Source organism: Rosa rugosa, chromosome 1 (genome assembly GCF_958449725.1).
Source record: "Rosa rugosa chromosome 1, drRosRugo1.1, whole genome shotgun sequence".
In the NCBI taxonomy this organism is placed as follows: Eukaryota; Viridiplantae; Streptophyta; class Magnoliopsida; order Rosales; family Rosaceae; genus Rosa; species Rosa rugosa.
Genome location: NC_084820.1, coordinates 14,174,794 through 14,197,675, shown reverse-complemented (window position 1 = coordinate 14,197,675; position 22,882 = coordinate 14,174,794). Strand labels below are relative to the sequence as shown.

General features: G+C 38.7%; 3 protein-coding genes across 7 annotated transcripts; 1 reads left to right on the top strand and 2 right to left on the bottom strand.

The window, feature by feature from the left end:
* Positions 1 to 11,064: 11,064 nt before the first annotated feature.
* On the bottom strand, positions 11,065 to 15,943 carry LOC133719888 (methyl jasmonate esterase 1-like). Of its 2 annotated transcripts, XM_062146089.1 has the most exons (4): positions 15,160 to 15,943; positions 11,958 to 12,305; positions 11,736 to 11,864; positions 11,065 to 11,537 (listed from the first exon to the last, which is right to left on the bottom strand). In XM_062146089.1, the coding sequence occupies exons 1-4, from the start codon at positions 15,190 to 15,192 to the stop codon at positions 11,268 to 11,270; spliced, it is 780 nt and encodes a 259-aa protein (XP_062002073.1). In that variant the 5' UTR covers positions 15,193 to 15,943; the 3' UTR covers positions 11,065 to 11,267. The 2 variants fall into 2 exon arrangements, with proteins under 2 accessions (XP_062002073.1, XP_062002067.1); XM_062146083.1 differs by lacking the exon at positions 15,160 to 15,943 and having other exon boundaries at positions 11,958 to 13,119.
* LOC133719869 (uncharacterized) lies at positions 15,331 to 20,018 on the bottom strand. 4 transcript variants are annotated; one of them, XR_009851510.1, is made up of 12 exons: positions 19,825 to 20,017; positions 19,640 to 19,750; positions 19,470 to 19,535; positions 19,308 to 19,394; positions 18,630 to 19,220; positions 17,722 to 18,204; positions 17,477 to 17,538; positions 17,287 to 17,392; positions 17,070 to 17,149; positions 16,580 to 16,903; positions 16,101 to 16,420; positions 15,331 to 15,470 (listed from the first exon to the last, which is right to left on the bottom strand). XR_009851510.1 is itself a non-coding variant. In XM_062146076.1 (11 exons), the coding sequence occupies exons 1-11, from the start codon at positions 19,906 to 19,908 to the stop codon at positions 16,378 to 16,380; spliced, it is 2,001 nt and encodes a 666-aa protein (XP_062002060.1). In that variant the 5' UTR covers positions 19,909 to 20,018; the 3' UTR covers positions 15,917 to 16,377. The 4 variants fall into 4 exon arrangements, 2 of the variants coding, with proteins under 2 accessions (XP_062002060.1, XP_062002052.1); XR_009851514.1 differs by lacking the exon at positions 15,331 to 15,470 and adding an exon at positions 15,917 to 16,039; XM_062146076.1 differs by lacking the exon at positions 15,331 to 15,470 and having other exon boundaries at positions 15,917 to 16,420; positions 19,308 to 19,358; positions 19,825 to 20,018.
* On the top strand, positions 19,979 to 22,187 carry LOC133708806 (pentatricopeptide repeat-containing protein At3g50420-like). The gene has a single exon (XM_062134371.1). The coding sequence runs from the start codon at positions 20,067 to 20,069 to the stop codon at positions 22,185 to 22,187; it is 2,121 nt and encodes a 706-aa protein (XP_061990355.1). The 5' UTR covers positions 19,979 to 20,066.
* Positions 22,188 to 22,882: the final 695 nt, after the last annotated feature.

Below are 22,882 nucleotides of genomic sequence, written 5' to 3'. Positions count from 1 at the left end.
AGTTGCAATAGGTTGCCAGTTATTTCTAAACCACAATTTAGGTTTCAGCGTATGTGGTTGCTTCACCATGACTTTCAAAGCCTGATCCAAGCCTTTTGGTCAGATTTTCATTATGTGGGAAACCCGATGTTTGTTTTACAATCCAAGCTTCGTTCTTTGAAGTCAAGATTAAAAGAATGGAATGCAAACACTTTTGGGAATGTCCATCAACTCGTAAATACTTCTGAAGCTGCTCTTGACTTGGTTCAATTGGAACTTTCAGATTATGGCCCTTCTGAGGATAGAATACGTCGAGAAGACTTGGCTCATGCCAATCTCCAACAAGCACTCACAATGCAAGACACTTTTCTCAGAGATAAAGCGAGAATAAGGTGGTTGAGTGAGGGGGACAGAAATACTTCATTCTTGCATAATATGGTGAAAGTCCGGCGCCTTCATCGATCTCTTCCATCCATGCGTACTGGAAATACTATCCTGCAGGATCATGATCAGATTGCTGATCATGTTGTACACTACTTTGAGGCAGCCTTTACTAAGGATAGTAATATTATTGACACTGGTCTGGTGAATAGAGTAATTCCTAATCTGGTTACAGCCTTAGAGAACGCAGCTTTATCCGCTATCCCTTCTTCAGATGAAATTCACATGACAGTTAACTCAATGGATGATTATAGTGCACCGGGTCCAGATGGGTACAGTGGTTGTTTTTTCAAGCAATGCTGGAGCGTAGTTGGTTCTGATGTAGTACAAGCAGTTCAAAGCTTTTTTATAAGCGGAACCATTCTTCCCCACTTTAATTCTACTGTGTTAATCTTAATTCCAAAGAAGCAAGAAGCTGACCGTATTGCGGATTTCAGGCCCATTGCATTGGCGAATTTTGTATTCAAAATTATCACAAAAATTATTGCTACTCGCCTCAGTCCTATTGCTGCTAGAATTGTTTCTCCGAATCAAAGTGCATTTATCCCAGGGAGGTCTGTGGCAGATCCAATTATATTGACATCAGAATGCATAAATCTCCTGGACATTAAGTGTAAGAGCGGTAACATTGCTTTAAAGCTGGATATCAGTAAAGCTTTCGACACTCTAGACTGGGATTTTTTGCTTAGAGTTCTCAAGGCTTTTGGTTTCTCGATCAGCTGTTTTCGTTAACTGGATTGAGTGCATTCTCAAATCAGCTTACCTGACAGTCTTGGTTAATGGGCAATCATGTGGCTTCTTCACTTGCTCTAGGGGCGTAAGACAAGGGGATCCCCTCTCCCCAATCTTATTTTGTCTCGCGGAGGAAGTGTTGAGCCGTGGTCTGAGTAATCTGGTTGACAGAGGGCGTTTGGACAGATTGGCCTGCCCAGGTAACGTTACCCCTCCTTCACATGTACTGTTTGCGGATGATGTAATGATATTTATGCAGGCTAGTTCAAGGGGTATTCGAAGGTTGATGCGTTTCTTGAATGAGTATGCCTGCAACTCTGGTCAGGCAGTTAATAAAGCAAAATCTTCGGTGTTTCTTGGTAAATATGCCCGCCCAAGAGAGGTTCTAATTAAGCGTCTACTTGGGTTTCGGGAAGGCTCTTTGCCTTTCACTTATCTGGGAGTACCAGTTTTTCAAGGTCGTCCAAAGGCAATATATTTTAGAGCTATAGCCGACAAAGTCAAATGCAAGCTTTCTTCTTGGAAAGGATTACAGCTCTCTCAAGCAGCCAGACTGCAACTTATATCTGCAACAATCCAAAGTTTATTAATTTACTGTTTTCAGGTGTATGAGTGGCCACAATCCCTGCTCCTTAAAGTCCAAAGCTGGACACGAAATTTCTTCTGGACTGGTGACCCGTTGAAAACAGGTTCAAATCTTATTGCTTGGTCGCTTTGCTGCACTCCTAAAGACCAGGGAGGCCTAGGGTTGAAAAATCTGTTCCACTTGAATAAATCTCTTTTATTAAAACGTGGTTGGGAGGTAGTGATGGGAGTCTCTCCTTCTGCTAGCTTTCTTCAAGCGAGGTTCTTGCGATCCGGCTTGCGTCCGTGCTCTTACTATAAAAAAACCTCTGTTTGGACCGGATTGAAGAAACTATGGCCATCTATTCTTTCCAATGTGCGCTGGATAATTGGTGATGGTGAAAGTATCTCCTTCTGGAAGGATAATTGGTTCGGCATTCCACTGAATACAATGTATGCTATTGAGCCGGAGTTGGCTCCATTTCTCCAGGATCAAGTAAGTAAATTTATCTTTGATAAGCAGTGGGTTTTACCACCTCTTTTTTCATCTACTTTCCCGGATGCGGCTGATCAAATTCTTGGTATTGAGTTTCCTATGGAGGCAATGTCAGACACGGCAATTTGGTCTAGTACTGCTTCAGGGTCATTGAATGCAAAAGAGGCTTATGCTTCTCTGGCTCCTCCTGGCGCGGTTGTAAACTGGGGTAAACTCATATGGCATAAAGCTATTCAACCCAGAAAGAGTCTAGTTGCATGGCAAGCTTTTCAAGGTAGATTTAAAACTGACCATTTTCTGCAAAAAATTGGTGTGCATCTCTGTTCTCAATGCTCTCTTTGCTTGAAAAGTTCTGAATCATCTGCTCACTTATTTATGGAATGTACTGTCATGCAAAAAGTTGGGGCTTGGCTTTTTGCTCTTTTCCGTTTTCCTCCCAGGCAAGTTATACACTTGGCAGATTTATTTGCCTCAGACCTACTAAATAGCTTATCTGCAGCGTCAAAGCTTTTGTGGAGGATGGCAGTTTGTAATTTGCTTTGGTTAACTTGGACTGAGCGCAACAGCCTTAGGAATAGTTGCAGATCCTTTTGCATCGAACGCTTCTCCCAACGCTTTCTTCTCTGTCTGAAGGACTCTGCGCAACTGGTTTTCAAAGCTTACCCACTTTCTGCTAGTACCATTCCAATCTTCAACCTACTAGGCCTTTCACCATTATTGTGTAGAGCCCCTAGCTTCAAGCCTGTAACTTGGCAGCCGCCGCCTGACCACTGGTTAAAAGTGAATACTGATGGATCCTTTAGAGGCTCTAATATGGCTGGGTTTGGAGGGATTTTTCGTGATGCAGAGGGAAATTTTGTTGGGGCCTTTGCAGCAAGGGCTGAGGTTCCTAGTGCCATTGATGCAGAGATTTTGGCTGTCATTGAGGCTATTCAGGTAGCTTGGGTTCGTCGATGGACCCATATCTGGTTGGAGACGGACTCCACCCTAGTAATTACTTATTTCAAAAACCCCAACCTTATTCCTTGGAGGCTCAGAACTCGTTGGTTTAATTGTGTACTCAAGTCTCGGCAAATGACTTTCCATGTATCACACATCTTTAGGGAAGGGAACAAAGTAGCAGACAAGCTGGCTAATTATGGTGCTTTGCATGATGGAGCGGTATGGTGGATTGCCCTCCCGTCCATTATTACTTCTGAGTTTGGTCATGATTACTCTTCGCGTACTAGTTATCGGTTTTCTTAGTTACTTTGTTTGGACTCTTGGTTTGAGTCCCAATTTGTATTGCCTGTTAATTTTTGTCTTATTTATTACTTTGTTTGTATCGGATGCGGTCTTGGCCTAGTCCCCCGCTTCCTTTTGCTTTTGTTCTCTTTCTCTTGAGCTTGGTTTGGTTTGGTCCGCCAGCTCATTTGTAACCTTATTATTTTTCTTAATAAAATTTCGGGGTAGGACGTGGAGTTAGTCCTATTTCCGCTTCCTTAAAAAAAAAAAAAAAAAAAAAAAAAAAAAAAAAAAAAAGTTTAATTATAGATATATATATATATATATATATAATTATGTATATATATTAATTTGTCCACACAATTTCAGTTATATTTACTTATGTAAGCTTGTTTATATGCTTGTACTTTATTATTACATATTTTACTTGATTTCAGTTATGTATAAGCTTATTTTTAATTAGCTTATTTTTAATTATGTTGTTTGCTAGTGAATTTACTTATTTGTGTTATATAATTATGCTACATATGTTTTCATATGAGGTTATTCCTAAATATATGTATGTCTCTATATGTGTGTGTACATATACATATATTATGATCTATAATTTATAAAGATTGTATTTTGTGAATTTGATTATGTCTGAGAAGTACAATTGTGAAGCCGGGTGTTATCTACAACCCCGTGCTTAAGTGAATTACTGGTAAATGTGTTTTGGTGTTATGAGACGTTAAGCCTGGGCCCTAGTCCCTTCAGATAGTGCACTATTATACTCTTAGGAAGGTTGCTTACTTTGAGTATACATACTTGGGTATAGTACGTTGGACCCTGGTATGCTGCGGCTTACCCATGCTTTGGTATTATGGACCCTAGCATGTGGTTTCCCGTGTTTTGGTATTATGGACCCTAACACGTGGATTTATGATTTGTTACCAGTTAATCCGAAAATTCACTAAAATGAAAAGTGTACTTATATTGTTTTGATCAAATATCTATCTGTGATATATTGTTAATATGTTATGGTGTTAAGTGAAAAGAGAATCGAGCATGCTTTGCTTTAATGTTATTTCACATATTAATGTTGCAATATTTGTTGGTTGTGATCAGTCAAATGTTGAGTTTTAAAAGAAAGCATCGAGAATATACTTATATGTTTCTGTGATTTTTGGAGTTACCTTGTGAGTGTGTTGATTGTTTACTTGAGTTATAATAAATATAATTGAATAAATCAACAGTTCTTTCTTGTTTACTCATACGGGCTGTCAAAAGCTCACCGGGTTTTGTGTTGTTGCAACTCCCGGTACACTATTCAAATTGTGTAGCAGGTAGTCTTACAGGTCAGGAGAATCAGGGCAGTGATCGTGCGGTTTAGAGTATTAGTATTAGATTTATAGCATTTGTTTTGTGAGGAGAATTGTGCTCTCTTGAGCTTTATAATTTGTTTTGGTGAGAGTAATTATCGAGAGGTGTAATGTACAGTTGATTTTGAGAGAAAAATTCTGAGATTATAAACAGGGTATTTGAGGTTCATGCTTCGAATATGAATTACTTAAATTCAGAATTCGGGGTGTGACAGTGTCGGGCTCGTGCCGGCCCATTTACTTAAACATTAAGCCCGGTCCGGCCCATGGCCCGAGCCCATATCGTGTCGGGCCGTGCTCGTGCCGGGCCAATAAACGGGCCGTGCTCGTGCCTAGCCACTATAAAGCATGATTTTAAAATTTTAATTTGAATAAATAAAAATTAATTTTGTTTAACTATTTAGAAAATTAAAATAAATTAAGTTCTACAATATTTTTCTTAATCTTAGCTTTTTAAGATTAGTTTTCTAATATTTTTTATATGGGTGGTTCTAGTTGGACCTCCAAATTTAATATTTGGACCTCTAATTTTTTTCAATTATTAATAGATTTTGTCAAGTCATATGAAAAGACAAATAAGGACAAAGTTAGAAAAATGAAAAAAAAAAAAAAAAAAAAAACTCATCTTACCTTCCCCAAATATAACATTCAATTAAATTGTTTTTTTTTTTCCGAAATTTCCTTATATTGTCATATAGTTTTATAATTTACCTAAAACAATTAAGTAAAAATTAATAATTTTTATACATGGCCTACAATTAATACAAAAGTAAATTCAAAACAATCTGATTTGAAATTTCCTTAAATTATATTAATTGAATATTATGATATAGTTATTACTCGATATTTCAACCCAAAACCCATGAAATTAATCCTTCTATGAAATCCTTCTTTTAGCAAATTCAAAGGAATTCTAGGAACATATCAAAATCGAGAACCAACCCTCTGATTAATTTTGGTGGAGGAGAGATCTACTCATAAGAGAACAATATCATGTGATTTTGATTCATTCTTTTTCTCATGGTTGAATATAGAGATAAAAAGTAGAGTAAGAGATTATTGTATCTCATGTTCAAGGGTGTTTTGGTAAAAATAAGGAGGTCCACTTAGCTTTTTAGGATACTAAAAAGTAAATTAGAGGTCTACTAAGTATAGGAGGTCCAAATAGCAAATTTGGAGGTCCAACTAGAACCACCCTTTTTATATTCCACTACAAGAAAGAAAGAAAAAAAAAAGTCAAAATATATTGCTTGTAGTATATTATTGTGAGATTAATCTTTATTAATATAATGAAGATATAGTATCATATTATTCTTTCCTTCATTCTATAGTTGTATTATTATGAGATTAGAAAAAATATTTTATGTCAAAACAAGGATATAATGTTTTATTTCACTATTTTGACAATATAAAGAAATAGCATTGGTGGAATTGTCATGAAATTTTAAATAAAGAGGTCTAATATTCAAATCTTATCGTTGTGGTTTTTAAATATTTTTAAAAACAAAATGAAATTTTGTGTTTGTAACGGGCTGGCCCACAATATGTCGTGCCCGGGCCGTGCCGGACCCATTACGGGCTCGGGCCGGGTCGGGCCAATGGGTCAATATTCCTAGGCCCAACCCGGCCCGTTATTCTAACGTGCTTGGGTCGTGCCGGGCCTCTTTTAAGCATGTCGGGCCCGTGCCGTGCTCGTGCTTAGCGGCCCGTTTGCCACCTCTAAGCATGATTAATTAAACAACATATTTAATTGTTTTGTTTAATTAACAAAAGGAGAGCACGTGGGCTTGACTTCTCTCCCACATTTGGTTACCACGTGTCCCTTACCCTCTTCTGAACCAACATCAACCACTCATCAACTCATTCTCTCCTCTCTCTTGATCTATATATATAGCAGCAACCCTATTCATTCCAGAGAAAGAGCTACAGCGCCGCACCAAAACAGAGGCAGCTTGGGGAGGGTTGCTGCCCTTCCTCCCCTCCTTCATTATTTTCCAGATTTTTGTTAGTTTTATTTTAGAGAATTGAAGAATTACTCACCCAAAGCTTCAAGGATTCATCAAAGGCCTCTACCTCTACAAGATTCAAGACTTGGGTAATTGTGGGAGTTGTAATTCAAGACTAGTCATGCTAGCTTTTTAGCTATTTGTGATTAATCTTGTTTTCTTCTACACTTCTATACTCTTTTCCCTTTGAATTTTGTATCTTTGATGTTCATAATTATGGGTTGTGAGTAATTTCCTTGTTGGGGTTTAGGGTTGTGTCTCTAACCCAAATTATGTGTAAAAGATGTTTAATTTAATGTAATGATGCAATTTTTATATGATGGATGCTTATATCTATTTTTGTTAGGTTGAAATGCATGTCTAGGAGCCTAGTCAACTCTAGGGTGTGTATTTTGAGCATGTCTAGGACGGAGTTAGAGGCTTGACCCCCTCTAATTCCTAAGCTAGAAACCTTCAATTTCGTATTCGAGGGGTTATAAGCATGGTGATTTACACCCGTTGCGTGATTGCGCGGGCGGGTCGCTTAGTAGTCTAATTCCTCGATCTCTACGCCTCTTGATGTGAATTAGGGACCCTTGAACTGGCTCTAATTTATGTCAAGTGAGTTCTTACGACCCCTGAACCGGAGTAGGAATACCATGAAAGGGAATTTCGGTCCTTGAGTCTTGAACCGCCTTGGATACGACTACCGCCAAAGTAGGGATTTGCATCTACATTATATTAGCTTCCGACACATAGAATTTGGGTGAAGGAACCTCCCTAACACTCGACATTCCCATTTATTTGGTTACACTTTTATTAATTTATTTTCATTTTTATTAATTGCTTTACATTTCATTACATTTTGTTAATCTAAAATCAACTCTCAAAATATTGAACTCCAACTCATTGTAAATATTCATCACTAGGCTCTTAGTTTTGATTAGGCTTTGGTGAAAATCAAAGCCGAGCATTGCTAATTAAGGCTTGGTGCCTTAGATTAACATTTTTATTTATTTTCTTTTTCTTTTCGTTGTTTGCTAAGTGTCTTTATTTCCGATTACCCAAGGATTGTGGGTTAGCCACTAATCCCCTTGGTACGATAAACTTTGGGCATAATACTTCCCTATCTTGACAATGATACGTACGTTTGCGTAAATGTGTATCCAAGTCACTCCTACCCTTGACCCACAACTTCCTGTTACTGAAGATCATTCATCCGAGGTATGTCCACCCACTGGTACTAGTAGTAGTGAATCTAATGTTGGGCAATATGTGTTACCAAATAGGGCTACTAGGGGTCAACTAGCCACAAGATTTGAACCTACTCTTACTGCCAAATCAAAATACCCAGTAGCTAATTATATGTCCACTAGGAGGTTGTCGAAGTCATATGAATCATTTGTGAATCAAATATTTGCTGTATCAGTACCTAACAAAGTGCAGGATGTGTTGGGGGATCCAAAGTGGAGGAAGGCAATTGAGGAAGAGATGGAGGGGTTGCAAAAGAACAATACTTGGCAACTTGTGCCTCCACCACAAGGCAAGAAGGCTGTAGGTTGTCGTTGGGTGTTTACCGTGAAGCATAATGCAGATGGATCAGTGAGTCGATACAAAGCACGCCTTGTAGCAAAGGGGTTTACTCAGACGTATGGTATAGACTACGATGAAACATTTTCTCCTGTTGCCAAGATGAACACTATTCGGGTTCGCTCTCGTTTGCTGCTAGTTTAAATTGGCCACTCCGACAATTTGATGTCAAGAATGCGTTCCTTCATGGAGAGTTAGCTGAGGAGGTGTACATAAGCCTTCCACCTGGGTGTAGTTGCTTCTCTTGGTGATTTTGTATGCAAATTGAGAAAGTCTCTGTATGGTCTCATACAGTCACCTCGTGCTTGGTTTGGAAGATTTTCACAGTTCATGCGGAAGGTTGATTACAAACAAAGTAACTCAGACCATATCTTGTTCCTCAAGCATCAACAAGGGAAGGTAACAGCTCTAATTATTTATGTGGATGACATGGTAATCACTGACAATGATACTGTTGAGATGGATAGACTGCAGAGTTAGCTAGCCTCTGAGTTTGAGATAAAGGACTTGGGTGAACTTAAGTACTTCTTAAGAATTGAGGTAGCCAGGGGGAAAGAAGGGATCTACCTATGCCAGAGGAAGTACATCCTTGACTTGCTAACAGAGACAGGTTTGTTGGATTGCAGACCTATTGATACTCCCATTGAGCAGAACCATTGTTTAGCTGAGTATCCAGATCAGGTACCTACTGATCGAGCTCGCTATCAGAGGTTGGTTGGGCGTTTGATTTATTTGGCTCATACTAGACCAGATGTTGCATATGCAGTGAGTGTGGTGAGTCAGTTCATGCATAACCTGAGTGAGAGTCACATGGATGCTGTTATGCGAATTTTGAAGTACTTGAAGTCAGCTCCAGGAAGGGGAGTGCTGTTTTCTAAACACAACAATATTCTTGAGGTTTGTGGCTTCACAGATTCATATTGGGCTGGAAATATTACAGACAGGAGGTCAACGTCGGGTTACTGTACATTTGTGGGAGGTAATTTGGTTACATAGAAGAGTAAGAAATAGAAAGTTGTGGCACGATCTAGTGCTGAGGCCGAGTATAGAGGTATGGCTCACGGAGTGTGTGAATTGCTGTGGCTGAGAAATCTGTTACGTGATCTGGGTTTCAAACTCAAAAGTACTATGCAGTTGTACTGTGACAATAAGGCAGCTATTGACATATCACAGAATCCAGTACAGCATGATCGTACTAAGCATGTAGAGGTTGATCGTCACTTTATAAAGGAGAAGCTAGATGCCAAAATTATTAGCTTTCCTTTCGTTTCAACTGAAGAGCAACTTGCAGATATACTTACCAAGGGAGTTTCTAGGAAGGTGTTTTATGACTCACTAAGCAAGTTTGGCATGGTTGATGTGTATGCGTCAACTTGAGGGGGGGGGGTGTTAGCGTGAGTCATGGTACAATATTAGGAATGGAATATATTGTAATTTTATTGATTGTATTGTAGTTAGTACTTACTTGTTCTATGTGTGGTAGAGAATAGAGATTGTATTCCTGTAATCCTCTTTATATACCTCCATTGTGAGATGAATCAAATATCAGAAAATTCATTCTCTATATCTCGTCTTATCTGACTGAACAATTAATCAAACAATATATTGGAGAAAAACCCAAATCCAATTCAATCTAAAGCATCAAAATTTGTTCATAAACCCACAAGTGTCTACCTCACAATGAAAAACTCAATTCATAATTGTGATGGTTTGACCACACCTTATATTGAGAGAGGAGGTGAGAGGCAATCAAAGTCTGATTTATATCCCCAACTGCACACTAATCTCGCAGTCATATCTCTGAAAATACGTCTCGATCTCCTTTTCTTCCTCTTTACCCAATGCTATTGCTCTCTCTCTCTCTCTCTCTCTCTCTCTCTCTCTCTCTCTCTCTCTCTCGATTATTCATACGGTGTTATTCAAATAATTCCAACCACAATGGTAGCCTGTCATAGTTAAATCAAATGAACTGTGTTACTTTCTGTAGCAGATTCTACAGTCTTGAAGTCTTGAACCTAAGTTGCACCAGTACAATTATTATGCTTAAGAAGCTCATACTTATGGGACACGGCAAGGGCACGTACAAAGCGGTTTAGAACCACGTATAAATCTGGGTGTTCTCACTCATCCTTTATCAATCCGCCTTGGTAATTATTGCAAACACTGTAAACACTAATAGGCGATTAAGTGACCAAAGGATTAGCTGATCTAGCCACAAAAGCCAAGAGTCGAAGACAGTTAAACATGCACCCGCGACGACTCTAAAGGCCAACACTCTTCTTATTTTCCACGCTTAACATCTATACATGTTGGTTTTGTCCTGCTAATAAGAAAAGTTCAGAGTTGGCAAAAAGAAAAACAGAGAGAGAATTACGACAGTCATATGAGACTTTTCTTTTCTTTTTCAAAATTGACTTTATTGGTAATTTTGTAAGAATAGTTTAGGGCAAAATACTGTTTAGTCCCTGAAGTATGACATCGTCCTCGTTTCAGTCCATGCCTTTCTAATTTAATCCCAAAAGTCCCTGAACTCAAAATTTTCAGTCCAACTGATCCATTCCCTCCATTTCATCTGGTTGCCTGCTGACATGTCAGTTTTCGACTTGCCAGCTTAGCGCCACGTAAGATGCCAATTTTGTAAAGTGACGAAAATGCCCCTGCTTCAGGTACTAAACAGTATTTTGCCCAATAGTTTACATCAAATATGTGATTTATTTTCTGAGAAGTTATTCGTACATACGTATATAGACAGTCACCAAAGAGGGTAGCTAATCTAGTTCAATTATTCATACAACGATGAATTTCTAAGGTAGCTAATCTAGTTCAATTATTCATACAACGATGAATTTCTAAGCTTCTAACTAGTAATTTATAACTAGTAGGTAATCAAGATCTTTAAGAATATTTCTCAGCAACGTTCAGGAGCTTGGAGAATAGCTCCAATGGTCTAGAGAACATGACCATGTGATCGGAACCATTTATCACCTTCACTTCATTTGGGGGATTTTTCCTGATCATCCACGTTTGCAGATCCTCCTCTATTGAAAGGTCTTGGTCACACACGATGAAAACTCTTGGAACCAATCCGTACTTCGCCTCAGTGAGTTTTATTTCTTCAAAAAATAGAGGGGAAAATCTCTCCAATGACAATGCTAGTTCTAGATCCTGTCCATTGATGCATCAATAACAAAGAAGAAAACAAGGACAGTATTAGCTCACCAACTGAAAATTGAACCTGGATCATGCTGTTAATTTGTTTTGAAAAATAGTTTGTTTCTTACATGCAAGATCATTACACATGTCATTTGTAAAGATGAATTAGTAGTGCTAAGCACAATGATGAATTCACTTTTCTAAGTTTACCTCTGGTGGCGATAGCTGGTACACTCTGGAAGACAATTGTTTTGGTCCAAAGAGTAGCGAGGTTGGAGGATTGTTGGCCCCCTGATCATATCTATACTGAGTGTCAGTCAACACCGATCTTTCCTGAATCTGTAGAGTTTACAACAACATTAATATCCTGTGAATACTCACCCTTAATATATCATATGAACAAAAGTATAGGTGTGGTGTGGAAGTCATTACCTTCTCAAAAATAGTCAAGTAACTCAGAGCAGGACCAGGCATAAAAGCAGTGGCATAAACAGCTGCAGCAATTTTCTCAGGGAACCTCTCCATGGCAATTGATATCACCGCCCCACCCATGCTGTGGCCAACCAGGATAACCCTCTCTTTTGGTAACAGAGACCCCAGAAATTTGATCAATGGCTCAACGTAGTCTGAGAACGAATGAACTTGCTGTACCTGGATCGGGTTGATACCGGATGCTGCAAGGTCTATAGTTGTAACATTGTGATCTGTAGAGTTCAATAGAGTTGCCAGCTTATACCAACACCAAGCTCCGCCACCAGCTCCATGAACCAGCACAAAATGCTTCATCCCAGATGAGATTTGGTCAGCTTCAACAATATTAGTACAGATTCTTGCCAAGCAAAGAAGCAAAAGAAAAGGCACAAAATGCTTCACTCTTATATTCTCCATTTTCACCAGTCTTTCCTAAGCCTGCATGTGCTCTGGTCTTTGCTTATATACTTGGAGCCTTGGAGGAACCCAAATCCTTCATTTATTCCTCACCGTTTTCCATTTATTAATACAAAGATAAGATGATTACGATTTGAAAAGTCAGTTGTAGTCTTTTTGAAAAGTCAGTTATAGTCAGTTGTAGTCTTTTTGAAAAGTCAGCTTTGGTGGGTAGACTAATCATTCCTAGGTATAAAAGTCACCTTCTCCTACCGTTTATAGTGAAAGTGATCCTAAGGCCTTCTCCAACCCAAAGGGCTAATAACAGCCCTGGAGCTAAATTTTAGCCATGATTTCTTTACTATTTATTGATGTGACATCAACCGTCTCTAACCCGTTAAGGCTAAATTATAGCCCCAAAATATATTTTAAAATTTTGAATATGTTATATATATATATAGAGTCCGGTTCTGAAGAGGACGTCCGCACTTCGCTAAAGTGCGGACGTCGACGCAGCTGAGGCGTTCCAGGCGGCGACGGCGGCGTGGGGCTTGCGGGAGAGAGGCTGGAGGCATCCCGGACGGTTCTGGGCAGCGTTCGAGGTCGGGTTTGCAAGTTTTGGGCAGCAACCCGACCTGCAACTGCAGGTTTTCTGCAGCGAGCTGCAACCCCGTCACCGGCGACTCCACCAACTGCAGACCCCTGCCGTCCGTCAGCCAAGCCCCGCCGCTCCGTCGAACCCCGAGCCGAGCTGCAGCGGCGACGTCCGCACTTTAGCAACAGTGCGGACGTCCTCTTCAGAACATTTTCGTGTATATATATATATATATATATATATATATATATATATATATGTTCTTATTTTTTATCAGATTCTTACTTATAGTAATTGAAATAATTTTTATGATAAAAAATATTTTTCCGGTTGTACTTTTCAAATTCCATGTGTTGCTTCACAAGGAATGTTGTAGATTTGTTATACGATTTTATATATGTGGCATAGGTTATCTTGATGGAATATTTTTAAATTCTCGGATATGACTTCGAGGCCACGTGTTTCGTCGTGATTCATTTGTGAAATTTCAAAATGGATATAAAGCAATTTTTGGCTTGATTGCATCTTATCAAACTTTCGGATATGATTTCGAGGTCACGTGTTTCGTCCTGATTTGTTTGTGAAATTTCGAAATGGATATAAAGCTGTTTTTGGCTTGATCAAATCTTATCAAAATTTTGAATAAGATTCTTGAATGACACATGTTCCGTCTTCATTGGATTATCAAATTTTGGAGTGGATATGATGTCTACATTGCACTTGTTATCTTCAGCAAAAAATATCTTTATAAACTAACAATTGTTTGCATTTTCTTACTTTCTTTTGTTCCTTTTTAAATGCTTTTGTCATGAATAAAACAAATATTGAAAATATGACACATAGTTTACTGCTTTTATCAAAAAAAAAAAAAAAAAACAGCTATATGTATAAAAAAATAATAATAATAAAATAAAAAAAACAATGGCTAGATGACTTCAGCAACTAATGCATGCAAATTAATCAGCTGACCCCAACGTGGGTCTCCTCACTTTCTGATTCATTTTTTTAAAGGGCTAAAGGGCTATTTTGGGTTGCACTTTAGCCCTCATATTTGGCCTTTTAACCCTTAATCTAATGGGTTGGACATGAATTGAGTTAAATTTTACCCCTTTAGCCCTTTAGATCATTGGGTTGGAGAAGGCCTAATGTCTCAGGTAGGATTTCTCTCGTTTACATAAAGCTTGCACTGATCAAGATCTACTGATCTAGAAGCATCACCCGTGCACAAATCTGTTATGTAATTCTAAGATTTCGTGAAACAGGGTAATGATCTGAACCCATGAACCTCTTTTCTTTCTCTAATATTATTTTCATGACAACAAGATCGCACTCCACTTGTCCTATCATAGATTTTACTTTCTCCTTCCTTTGAACATCTCCAATAATTTAAAGGCACAGAGGTCTTCATGGTTCAATCAAACGAACTGCATTATTCTCTCTCGCAGATTCTACAGTCTAGTACATGAATTGCTACCGTACAATGCTTAAGTCGTTTGGAACCAAGTATAAATCTACGAGTATTCTCACTCATCCACTTGTTAATTCCTCCTTTATCCAATAGCAGGCAATTAAATGAACAAAGGACTTGCTGATCTTGCTCGGAAAGATAGAGCCAAAGAAAGTTAAACATGCGAAGGTGATGAGTCTCGGGGCCGACACTCCTTTATTTACACACCAAATAGAATAGTTCATATCTATGTTGTTTATGCAAAAGTTTAGCAAAAAGAAAAACAGAGAATTTCATGAAAAAGGTTAATAAGCTAGATGGAAATCATAAAAAAACGCCAAATAATTATCAACATCACGCATCCCTGAAAATTATACCACTGATGCTTTTCTTCTTCTTCTTCACATTTAGGGGTTTTATGGGCTTAAATTGTAACTTGCTTTTTGAGATGCGTCATATTATGTCCAAAGATCAGGAGTTTAGGACCCAATGGATTGATAACCTTGTCCGTATCTAAACTTTAAGCAACTGAATGAAAAATAATTTGCTGACTTATACAATTTCAAGTATACCAAATAGGAACAGAAAATATTGGAATCTATAGAGAACATAGCATCATATAATAGACGGCTAAAAGGAACTTATATTGAGCATTGAGCATCTATGACCCAAATATCCTTGTTCAGAGTGTAAACTGCAACGCGGATCTCACTTAGGGAACTAACCTTTCTGTAGTCTGAGATGTAGCAGCCAAGCATGTCCAGAGCTGTAAAGTTTGACTTAATGATCTCAGTAGCATTGCCACCTTAATCTTCATACCAGCACCATGGCATCCAGTGATTTTTTCCTGGAAGATCAAAAGATCTAGGTGGCAACTTTACTGAAATCATTATGTCAGTAACTCATCTGTCTCTAAATCACCTCCTAATGCTTTCACCTATTCTTCCTACCTTACTATCCCTCTCTACCATATGAAAGTACCTATATATCTTCTTATCATCTTACTCTGTATCAGGTCCAGCCTTGATTTTATAGTCTGCAAATGATATAACATCCCTTTAGTAATCAATGGGAAAAATACTATTTCCTTTTTGCACACACTCACTAGCACCAAAGCATGACTTCACAAGACATGTGAATCACAAGCACATTATAGTCAAGGAGAAAGACAATAACCCAGATGGAGCAGATCTGCCATGGTCCCACTCAACATTATTTTCCTTAAACATAGCCACATATATCTGCTCTTACTGGAAAGCTGTCCCACTTCTCAAAATCATACTAGATATTTATCCTCATTCTACGGCCATAGCCATAGCTCAGCCACACACAGAGAAGCTTTTGGTATTTAACCTATATTTGAACTTTACCAGATATATACACTAACCTTCATTTTGCATCATTTCACCTTGAATTCCATATTATATGCTGTAAAAGTTTTGTTTCCTAGCTAAATTCTTTAAAAGCTATCTGTTCATGTCATGGCCTTCAATCTACATCTCATGGAGTGATGAAAGTTAGTAGAAAATACCTTTAACATTGGACATCTTGAGATTCTATTAGAAGGCAGGGTTTAACTATGCTACAAGTGAGATTTCTTCTCCTCTACTCTTGTCAGTGAAAATAAACTTGAAGTCTAAACTTGTATACATAGAATCTAAATTACCTCAGCACATGCTTGTTCTTTTTCCCATTCACTGCTCCAAATTTGTTAAAAAAATGCAATTACTATGGCCCCATAGAGTTGTGATGATACTGAGTTATCTTTCCAGCATTGTCCTTTTGATTCCCAGTTATGTGGTAACTCTTCACATAAAACCTTTAGACTAGGCCTCACTGGTTGGCAGCATCTCCTTTTATGACTTTAACTTCAAAGGAATAAATGAGCTCTGCAAAACTTTATGCTGGGAAGTAATCCAAAGTCCCCACAACCTTGTACAAGTTTATTTTTCCTCCTCGAAACAGAGTTCCTGAAACCTCATTAAGCTGCAAGCAAGAGCAAGAAGTTCAGTTTGGGTAGTTCACGTTCATTATTGTTTAAAATAACAATAAACTCCATAGCTCCGTAGATTAGATTATATCATAAATTAGATTGGCTAATTGTTGACTGAGAAGCAAAATGGAACTCATTCCAAAGACACGCACCGGTTCAAAAGAGCATTAGGATTGTAGGGAAATAGATTCTTTTGGTGGAGACTTTCAATCGAATTTCTCAACGAAATTAAGCACTCTTTGGCTTTTCGGAAATTCTCTCGAGTGTGCTTGAAATCATATTTGTTTTCATCGTCACATTCATCTTCAAGAAACAAACCTCCAGAGTCTTTCACTAGCGCAAACAAATCTGCTCCACAGAAACTCGACCCATTCAATGAAACTTTTCTTTTCTTGCAAGATGATCGATTTATAGCTTGTCCACTCGGTGGAAATTCCACAAATAAGCTCCATGAATCACACACTTTACGCAAGCACCTATAAAAGAATGCATTCAACACAAAGTCAGAGATACAATGACTGGCAATCAATTGCAATTCTCTAGAGTTAACTAAATTATTGTTCTAATACCAGCGAACTGCAGAATTGAAACAAACAAATAGTAGTGGAGTGCAAGAAGAGTTTTTGTAACTTCATAATGTACCTTAAAAGATATTCTGCACAACTGATTCCAGTATCTTTTGAAATAAGGTAATCAAGAAGCACCTGATGGTCATAGCTTAACTACAGAATAGAAGAAAAAAAAAAATCCATTTATCTTCCCTCCCCAAACGAAAAGTAAATACCAACAATTCAACAAAAAGATCATTGCACGGTGGAAATGGGGGTAATTAGATGTACAAAACTGGCAGCATTTTTACCTCTACAAGAAATAGATGGAATAAGAGTACAGGATTGAAAAGATCTGAGACAAAGAAAAGCACATTGCCCTTTGAATCCAGAAATGATCCCCTTTCCTCTTCAAACCTGTATCAAATCCAAAAATTTGTTAGAAGGAAACAGTTACCATATATTTTACAAGATGGAAAAACTAGGATATTAATTCCGTACTGTTTCTCTGCAAGACAAGGTACACAAAGCAGTTGCAAGAGCACTCTGAATAATACATCATCCTACAGTTGAAGATTAAACCAAGAAATAAGGACATATGAATAGGAAAAATTGCAAATAGTATAGCAAACTTGTTGAAAAGATGATGCACACAGACAAACAAACATGGAAAGTAACTGGCTAAAAAGTTGGATACAGACGATACAATTTCAAAAATATAGTGACTTCAGATGAGAATGGGGCACCTCCTTGATATATAGTTGGAGGAAGGATTTGGCAAAGTCTGCACATTTTTCAAAATACATTTCATGGTCCACTAACATATCAGTTGGAAGATGTCCTTGAAGCCAGTTATTAAGCTCCAACAGTCCTTCCTTTCTTCCACAACACTGCAACTCTGCATTTGAGTCATAGTCCAAGCATAAATTCCAACTTGCACAAGCACATTTTCTGTTAGTGCCTCCATTTGAGTTAATCAAACTAAAAGAACACCTCAGAAAAAGGAACACAGCCTGTCTTTGCAGATGGCGAGAAGACAGACTATTTACTTCTGAATCAGAAACACTGGATAGAAATGGAGAGCCTTCTAAACAATCTTCCTGATTACACTCCAGAGTAGAAATGGGTTGCCGCAAAAGCTCTTCAAAGTAATTATGGATAAGTTGCAGCCATGAAACAAGAATTGAGGATTCTGGACAAGTTTGGACAATGAGCCTGATCATTAGCACCTGCAGGATAGTTTTACAGTGTACTTGCAATCAATTCTATGGTAGTAATCACAAACACTCATAACACATAAGCAGGAGTCTAATATATTTGCACAAATAGCTCATACTCCCAGCTAATTGTGAACAAACATGTCTCCAGTAAAATCACGGTATAAAAAATCTCACATTTTCAAAAGATGTAGAGAACTATTTTTTTTGTGTCTAGGTATTTCTCAACAGTCTCAACCCAAATCAATATATTATTAGCAGTGAAGTCTGATACTTGGCCCTTTTGTAGCGGCAAATACTACTTTTGGAAAAACGACACTTTAAAAAGCTTCATGACATCAAACCATTTGTTCATTCTCAGAGTTTCTGCATAGCACCCAAACCAACGTACCTAAGATTCTATAACAATCAAAGAAAAGACTGAGGTTAACTCTTACCAATAACTTGTGTTTAAAGTATTGAGAGATGCAGTTGTTAGAGATAACACAATCCGCTTGCTCCCCAAGGCATAAACGTAAAAGCTTAGGTACAAGAATGATGATTCTAGAAAACACTGGATGATGCTTGTCTAGAGATCCACCCGGAGCATCGACAACACCGCCTTGCTCGACCAAGGAACAGAGAAACTGAATCAAGTTTCCTAGAAACAAGGTTCTTTGGAATGAAACATCTGCCCTGGAGCATTGCAGAGCATCAGCAGTTGGACCAACACGAATCTCATGCAATAAATCCCAAGGCACTGTTGAAAGAAAAGAATTAACAGCCTCAATGAACACTTCAACAAGTTCGTCATCATCCTCAGACTTCAAATACTTCAGCATATCACGTAGCACCCGAACAACACCAGCCGCTACAGACCAGTCACCATTTTTCACCTTAGGTTTCAGCACGAGAATTAAACTCAATGAACTAGAACAAAGATCACTAGCTCCAGTTGCCAAAGTCGATGTAGAACATGAAACTGCCGCAGTGATTGCCAAATCCATACAATCACACAACAAACGAATAAAGGCATCCCAGTGGCTTCCCTACAAAAACACATATAATCAACCATAAAACCTCACTAAAATGCCATACAAAACTACTTGAAAAATGCAATAGAAACTGTAACATACCGAAGCCGCCACGAATACAGAGACAGCAGCTAGAACGTTGCAGGCCAGATGCTTCACATAATGACTCTCCACTGTTAGCAAAACAATCTGTTGGAAAAGCAACAAACTTTGATTTTCTTAAACCATATGATTCATTTACTCAAAGTTAAAAAACAAACTTACCAAGTGAGTTAAGATTTTACTCAGACACATACACTCATTCTCAAAATCCAATCCAATCACCACTCCCTGATCACAAACATTAACTCAATAAACTTCAAAGTTTGAACCTTTACATGGTTTTACCGCCAAGAAATTTACTTTTTACAGTTTCCAGAGAGAAACAGACTCACATTATCAGAATCGGAATCAACTTCTCCAATCCAGAGCTTCACTTGCCGAAGAACCTGAGAGAGACTGACCAGAATTTCTCTCTCTTTCGTTACCGAAACGACATCTGGTTCCTGCAAAAGCCCGGGATTGAAAACCCTAAATTGAAAAGCCCCCAAATTGAAAACCCTAAATTGCGAAAACTCACTGTGTACGGACGGAGAGAATCGTCGATCAGACGGTGAAGCTTCGTCAGATTTGAATCGCTGCACATTTTGAATCGACGCTTCATCTTCGAAAATTGAGAGACAACGAAACGGTGCGTTTAGGCTCAAGGTCAGGGACGCTTTCTGATATATATATATATATATATTGCAATTTTCAACTTGGGAAAAACCAAAAGACTCATTTTTTTGGCGGGTAAAAGGGCGCCTAACGCCGCCGTTTTATATGCCCCCGTTGTGTGAACCCTCTCTAGTAGCGGCTTTAATACAAAAATGCACCGCCATAAACTCGCTCAGGGAAGCGCGTCGACTCCACTCGCTTCTCCTAACCACCACAACCGTCGCCTCGCGTTCTGTGTTCCTATACAACAATGTGCTATCTATGTATGCACGGTGCAGCTCGCTAGGAGATGCACGCAAGGTGTTCGACGAAATGCCTCAAAGAAGTCTTGTTTCGTTCAATGCGCTGGCTGCAGCCTATTCCCGGAGTTCAGACACTGCCGGTTTGGCATTGACATTGCTAAAGCAAATGGGAGTTGAATGTCTCAGGCCAAATGTTTCGACTTTCACGAGTGTGATACAAGCCTCATGTACTCTTGAGGATTGGTTGGTTGGCTCTTTGGTTCATGCACAAGTTGTGAAATGTGGGTTCTTGAATGATGTGTGTCTTCAGACAGCTCTGCTTGGGATGTATTCCAGCTGTGGGGATTTGGTATCTGCTAGCAGAGTTTTCGGAGGAATGGTTGATAGAGATGTTGTGGCTTGGAATTCAATGATTTTCGGGTATTTGAAGAATGGTAAGAACAAGGAAGGGCTTCATTTGTTTGATGGTATGTTGAGGACTGGAGTTATTCCTACTCAGTTCACATATTCAGTGGTTTTGAGTGTGTGTAGCAGATTGAGATATTTGAATCTGGGGAAAATCATCCATGCCCGAGTCATAGTTTCAAGCACACAAGCTGATTTGGCTTTGGAGAATTCACTGCTTGATATGTATTGTAACTCTGGTGACACCCAAGCAGCTTTTAGTGTGTTTAATAAAATGGACAGCCCGGATTTGGTTTCATGGAACACAATGATTGCTGGGTATTCAGAAAATGAGGATGGGGAGAAGGCGATGAATTTGTTTGCCCGGTTGAAAAGATTGTGTTATCTTAAACCAGATGAATATACTCATGCAGCTATCATATCTGCAGCAGGTACATACCTTGCTTCTGACTATGGTAAGCTTCTTCATGCTCAAGTCATAAAAGTAGGACTCGAGAAGAGTATCTTTGTAGGAACTGCACTACTGTCTATGTACTTCAAGAACAGCGAAACGGATAGTGCTCAAAAGGCATTTTATTCTATTTCTGAGAAGGATGTTGTTCTCTGGACTGAGGTGATCATGGGTTATTCGAGATTGGCTGATGGGGAGAGTGCAATTAAGTTCTTTAAAGAAATGTGCAAGGAAGGCCATAAGGTTGACAGCTTTGCTCTGAGTGGAGCTTTGAGTGCTTGTTCCGACCTGGCCATGTTAAAACAAGGTGAGATGATTCACTCGCAGGCCTTAAAAACAGGATTTGATGTTGAAATGTCTGTATGCGGGAGTCTGGTGGATATGTATGCAAAAAACGGTTGCCTTGAATCTGCTTATTGTATATTTTCCCAAGTTGTGGACCCTGATTTGAAATGTTGGAACTCGATGCTTGGGGGATATAGTCAACATGGCATGGCAGAAGAAGCATTGAAGCTCTTTTTTGAGATCCAAAAACATGGTCTCGTACCAGACCAAGTAACATTTCTGTCTCTACTCTCAGCTTGCAACCACAGTAGGTTGGTTGAAGTAGGAAAGTTCTTGTGGAATTGTATGAAGGAGAATGGTATCCCACGTGGGCCTAAGCACTACTCTTGCATGGTTAGTTTATTAAGTCGAGCTCAACTACTGAATGAGGCAGAGGAACTTATTATCAAGTCACCATTTAATGAAGATAATCTTGAACTGTGGAGAACTTTGCTTAGCTCGTGCGTCATCAATAAGAACTTGGAGATAGGAGTTCATGCAGCAGAGCAGGTTCTAAAGGTTAATGCAGAAGACAGTGCAACACATATCTTGCTTTCAAATCTCTATGCTGCTGCCGGAAAATGGGATAAGGTTGTAGAAATAAGGAGAAAGATTAAAGAACTGACGTTAGAGAAGGATCCTGGGCTGAGCTGGATTGAGGATAAGAAGAATATTCAGGTATTCAGTTCTGGTGTTCAATCCAAGGAAGAGGTTGGTGAAGCCGAAGCTGCACTGCATCGGCTACAAGGAAACATGGTAAGATCTCAAAGAGATGAACTTGATGAACCTATTTATACCACATAGGATGTAGAAAAAAATGTTCCTGAAAAATCTCTTTATGGAATCAACACCTTATTAATTTCTAACTGGATAGTACTTGGCTGACCAGGTGTGGTTAGCACCTCCTGACCAGGTTTTGGGTGCGCCTCTAAGTATCCTACACTTGTCCCTCTTTCTTTTCCAACCTTTTTCTACTTTTATCTGTTCACCTAATTAACAAGCCTTAATGTAAAATTCAAAAGCATAGATCTAGCCTTCAACATGCCATATTTCACCTAACGACATCCTGTCTAAACGGTTACTTTCAGGGCCGAATCACTGCTGTTCTAGGCTTCATGAATAGTCAATCTTAGCTTGAAACAAGTAAACAAAAAAAATTGCAGTATTCAGAGACTTAAACATATATTTTCAGACTGCATATTGGGCTTCATATAGAACTTATTTATTTAACATGAATACAGAAATTCAGAGCCTCATTCTCAGGTAAACAGCTAAGAAGCTGTTTAGCTATCCATAAGAATGATTACAGTTACTTACTTGTAATGAAAGCACACTTCAAACAATGAGAGGAAGGACGAGCAAACTGCTACTATGGCTTTCTTGTTTTGAGAGAATCTATTTCTGTCTCAAATTTCGAATGCCTTACAAATGAAACTCAAGCTCCTTATATAGAGAGCGGACTTCAAACTCTAATTCAAAAACATAAAATGTACAGAACA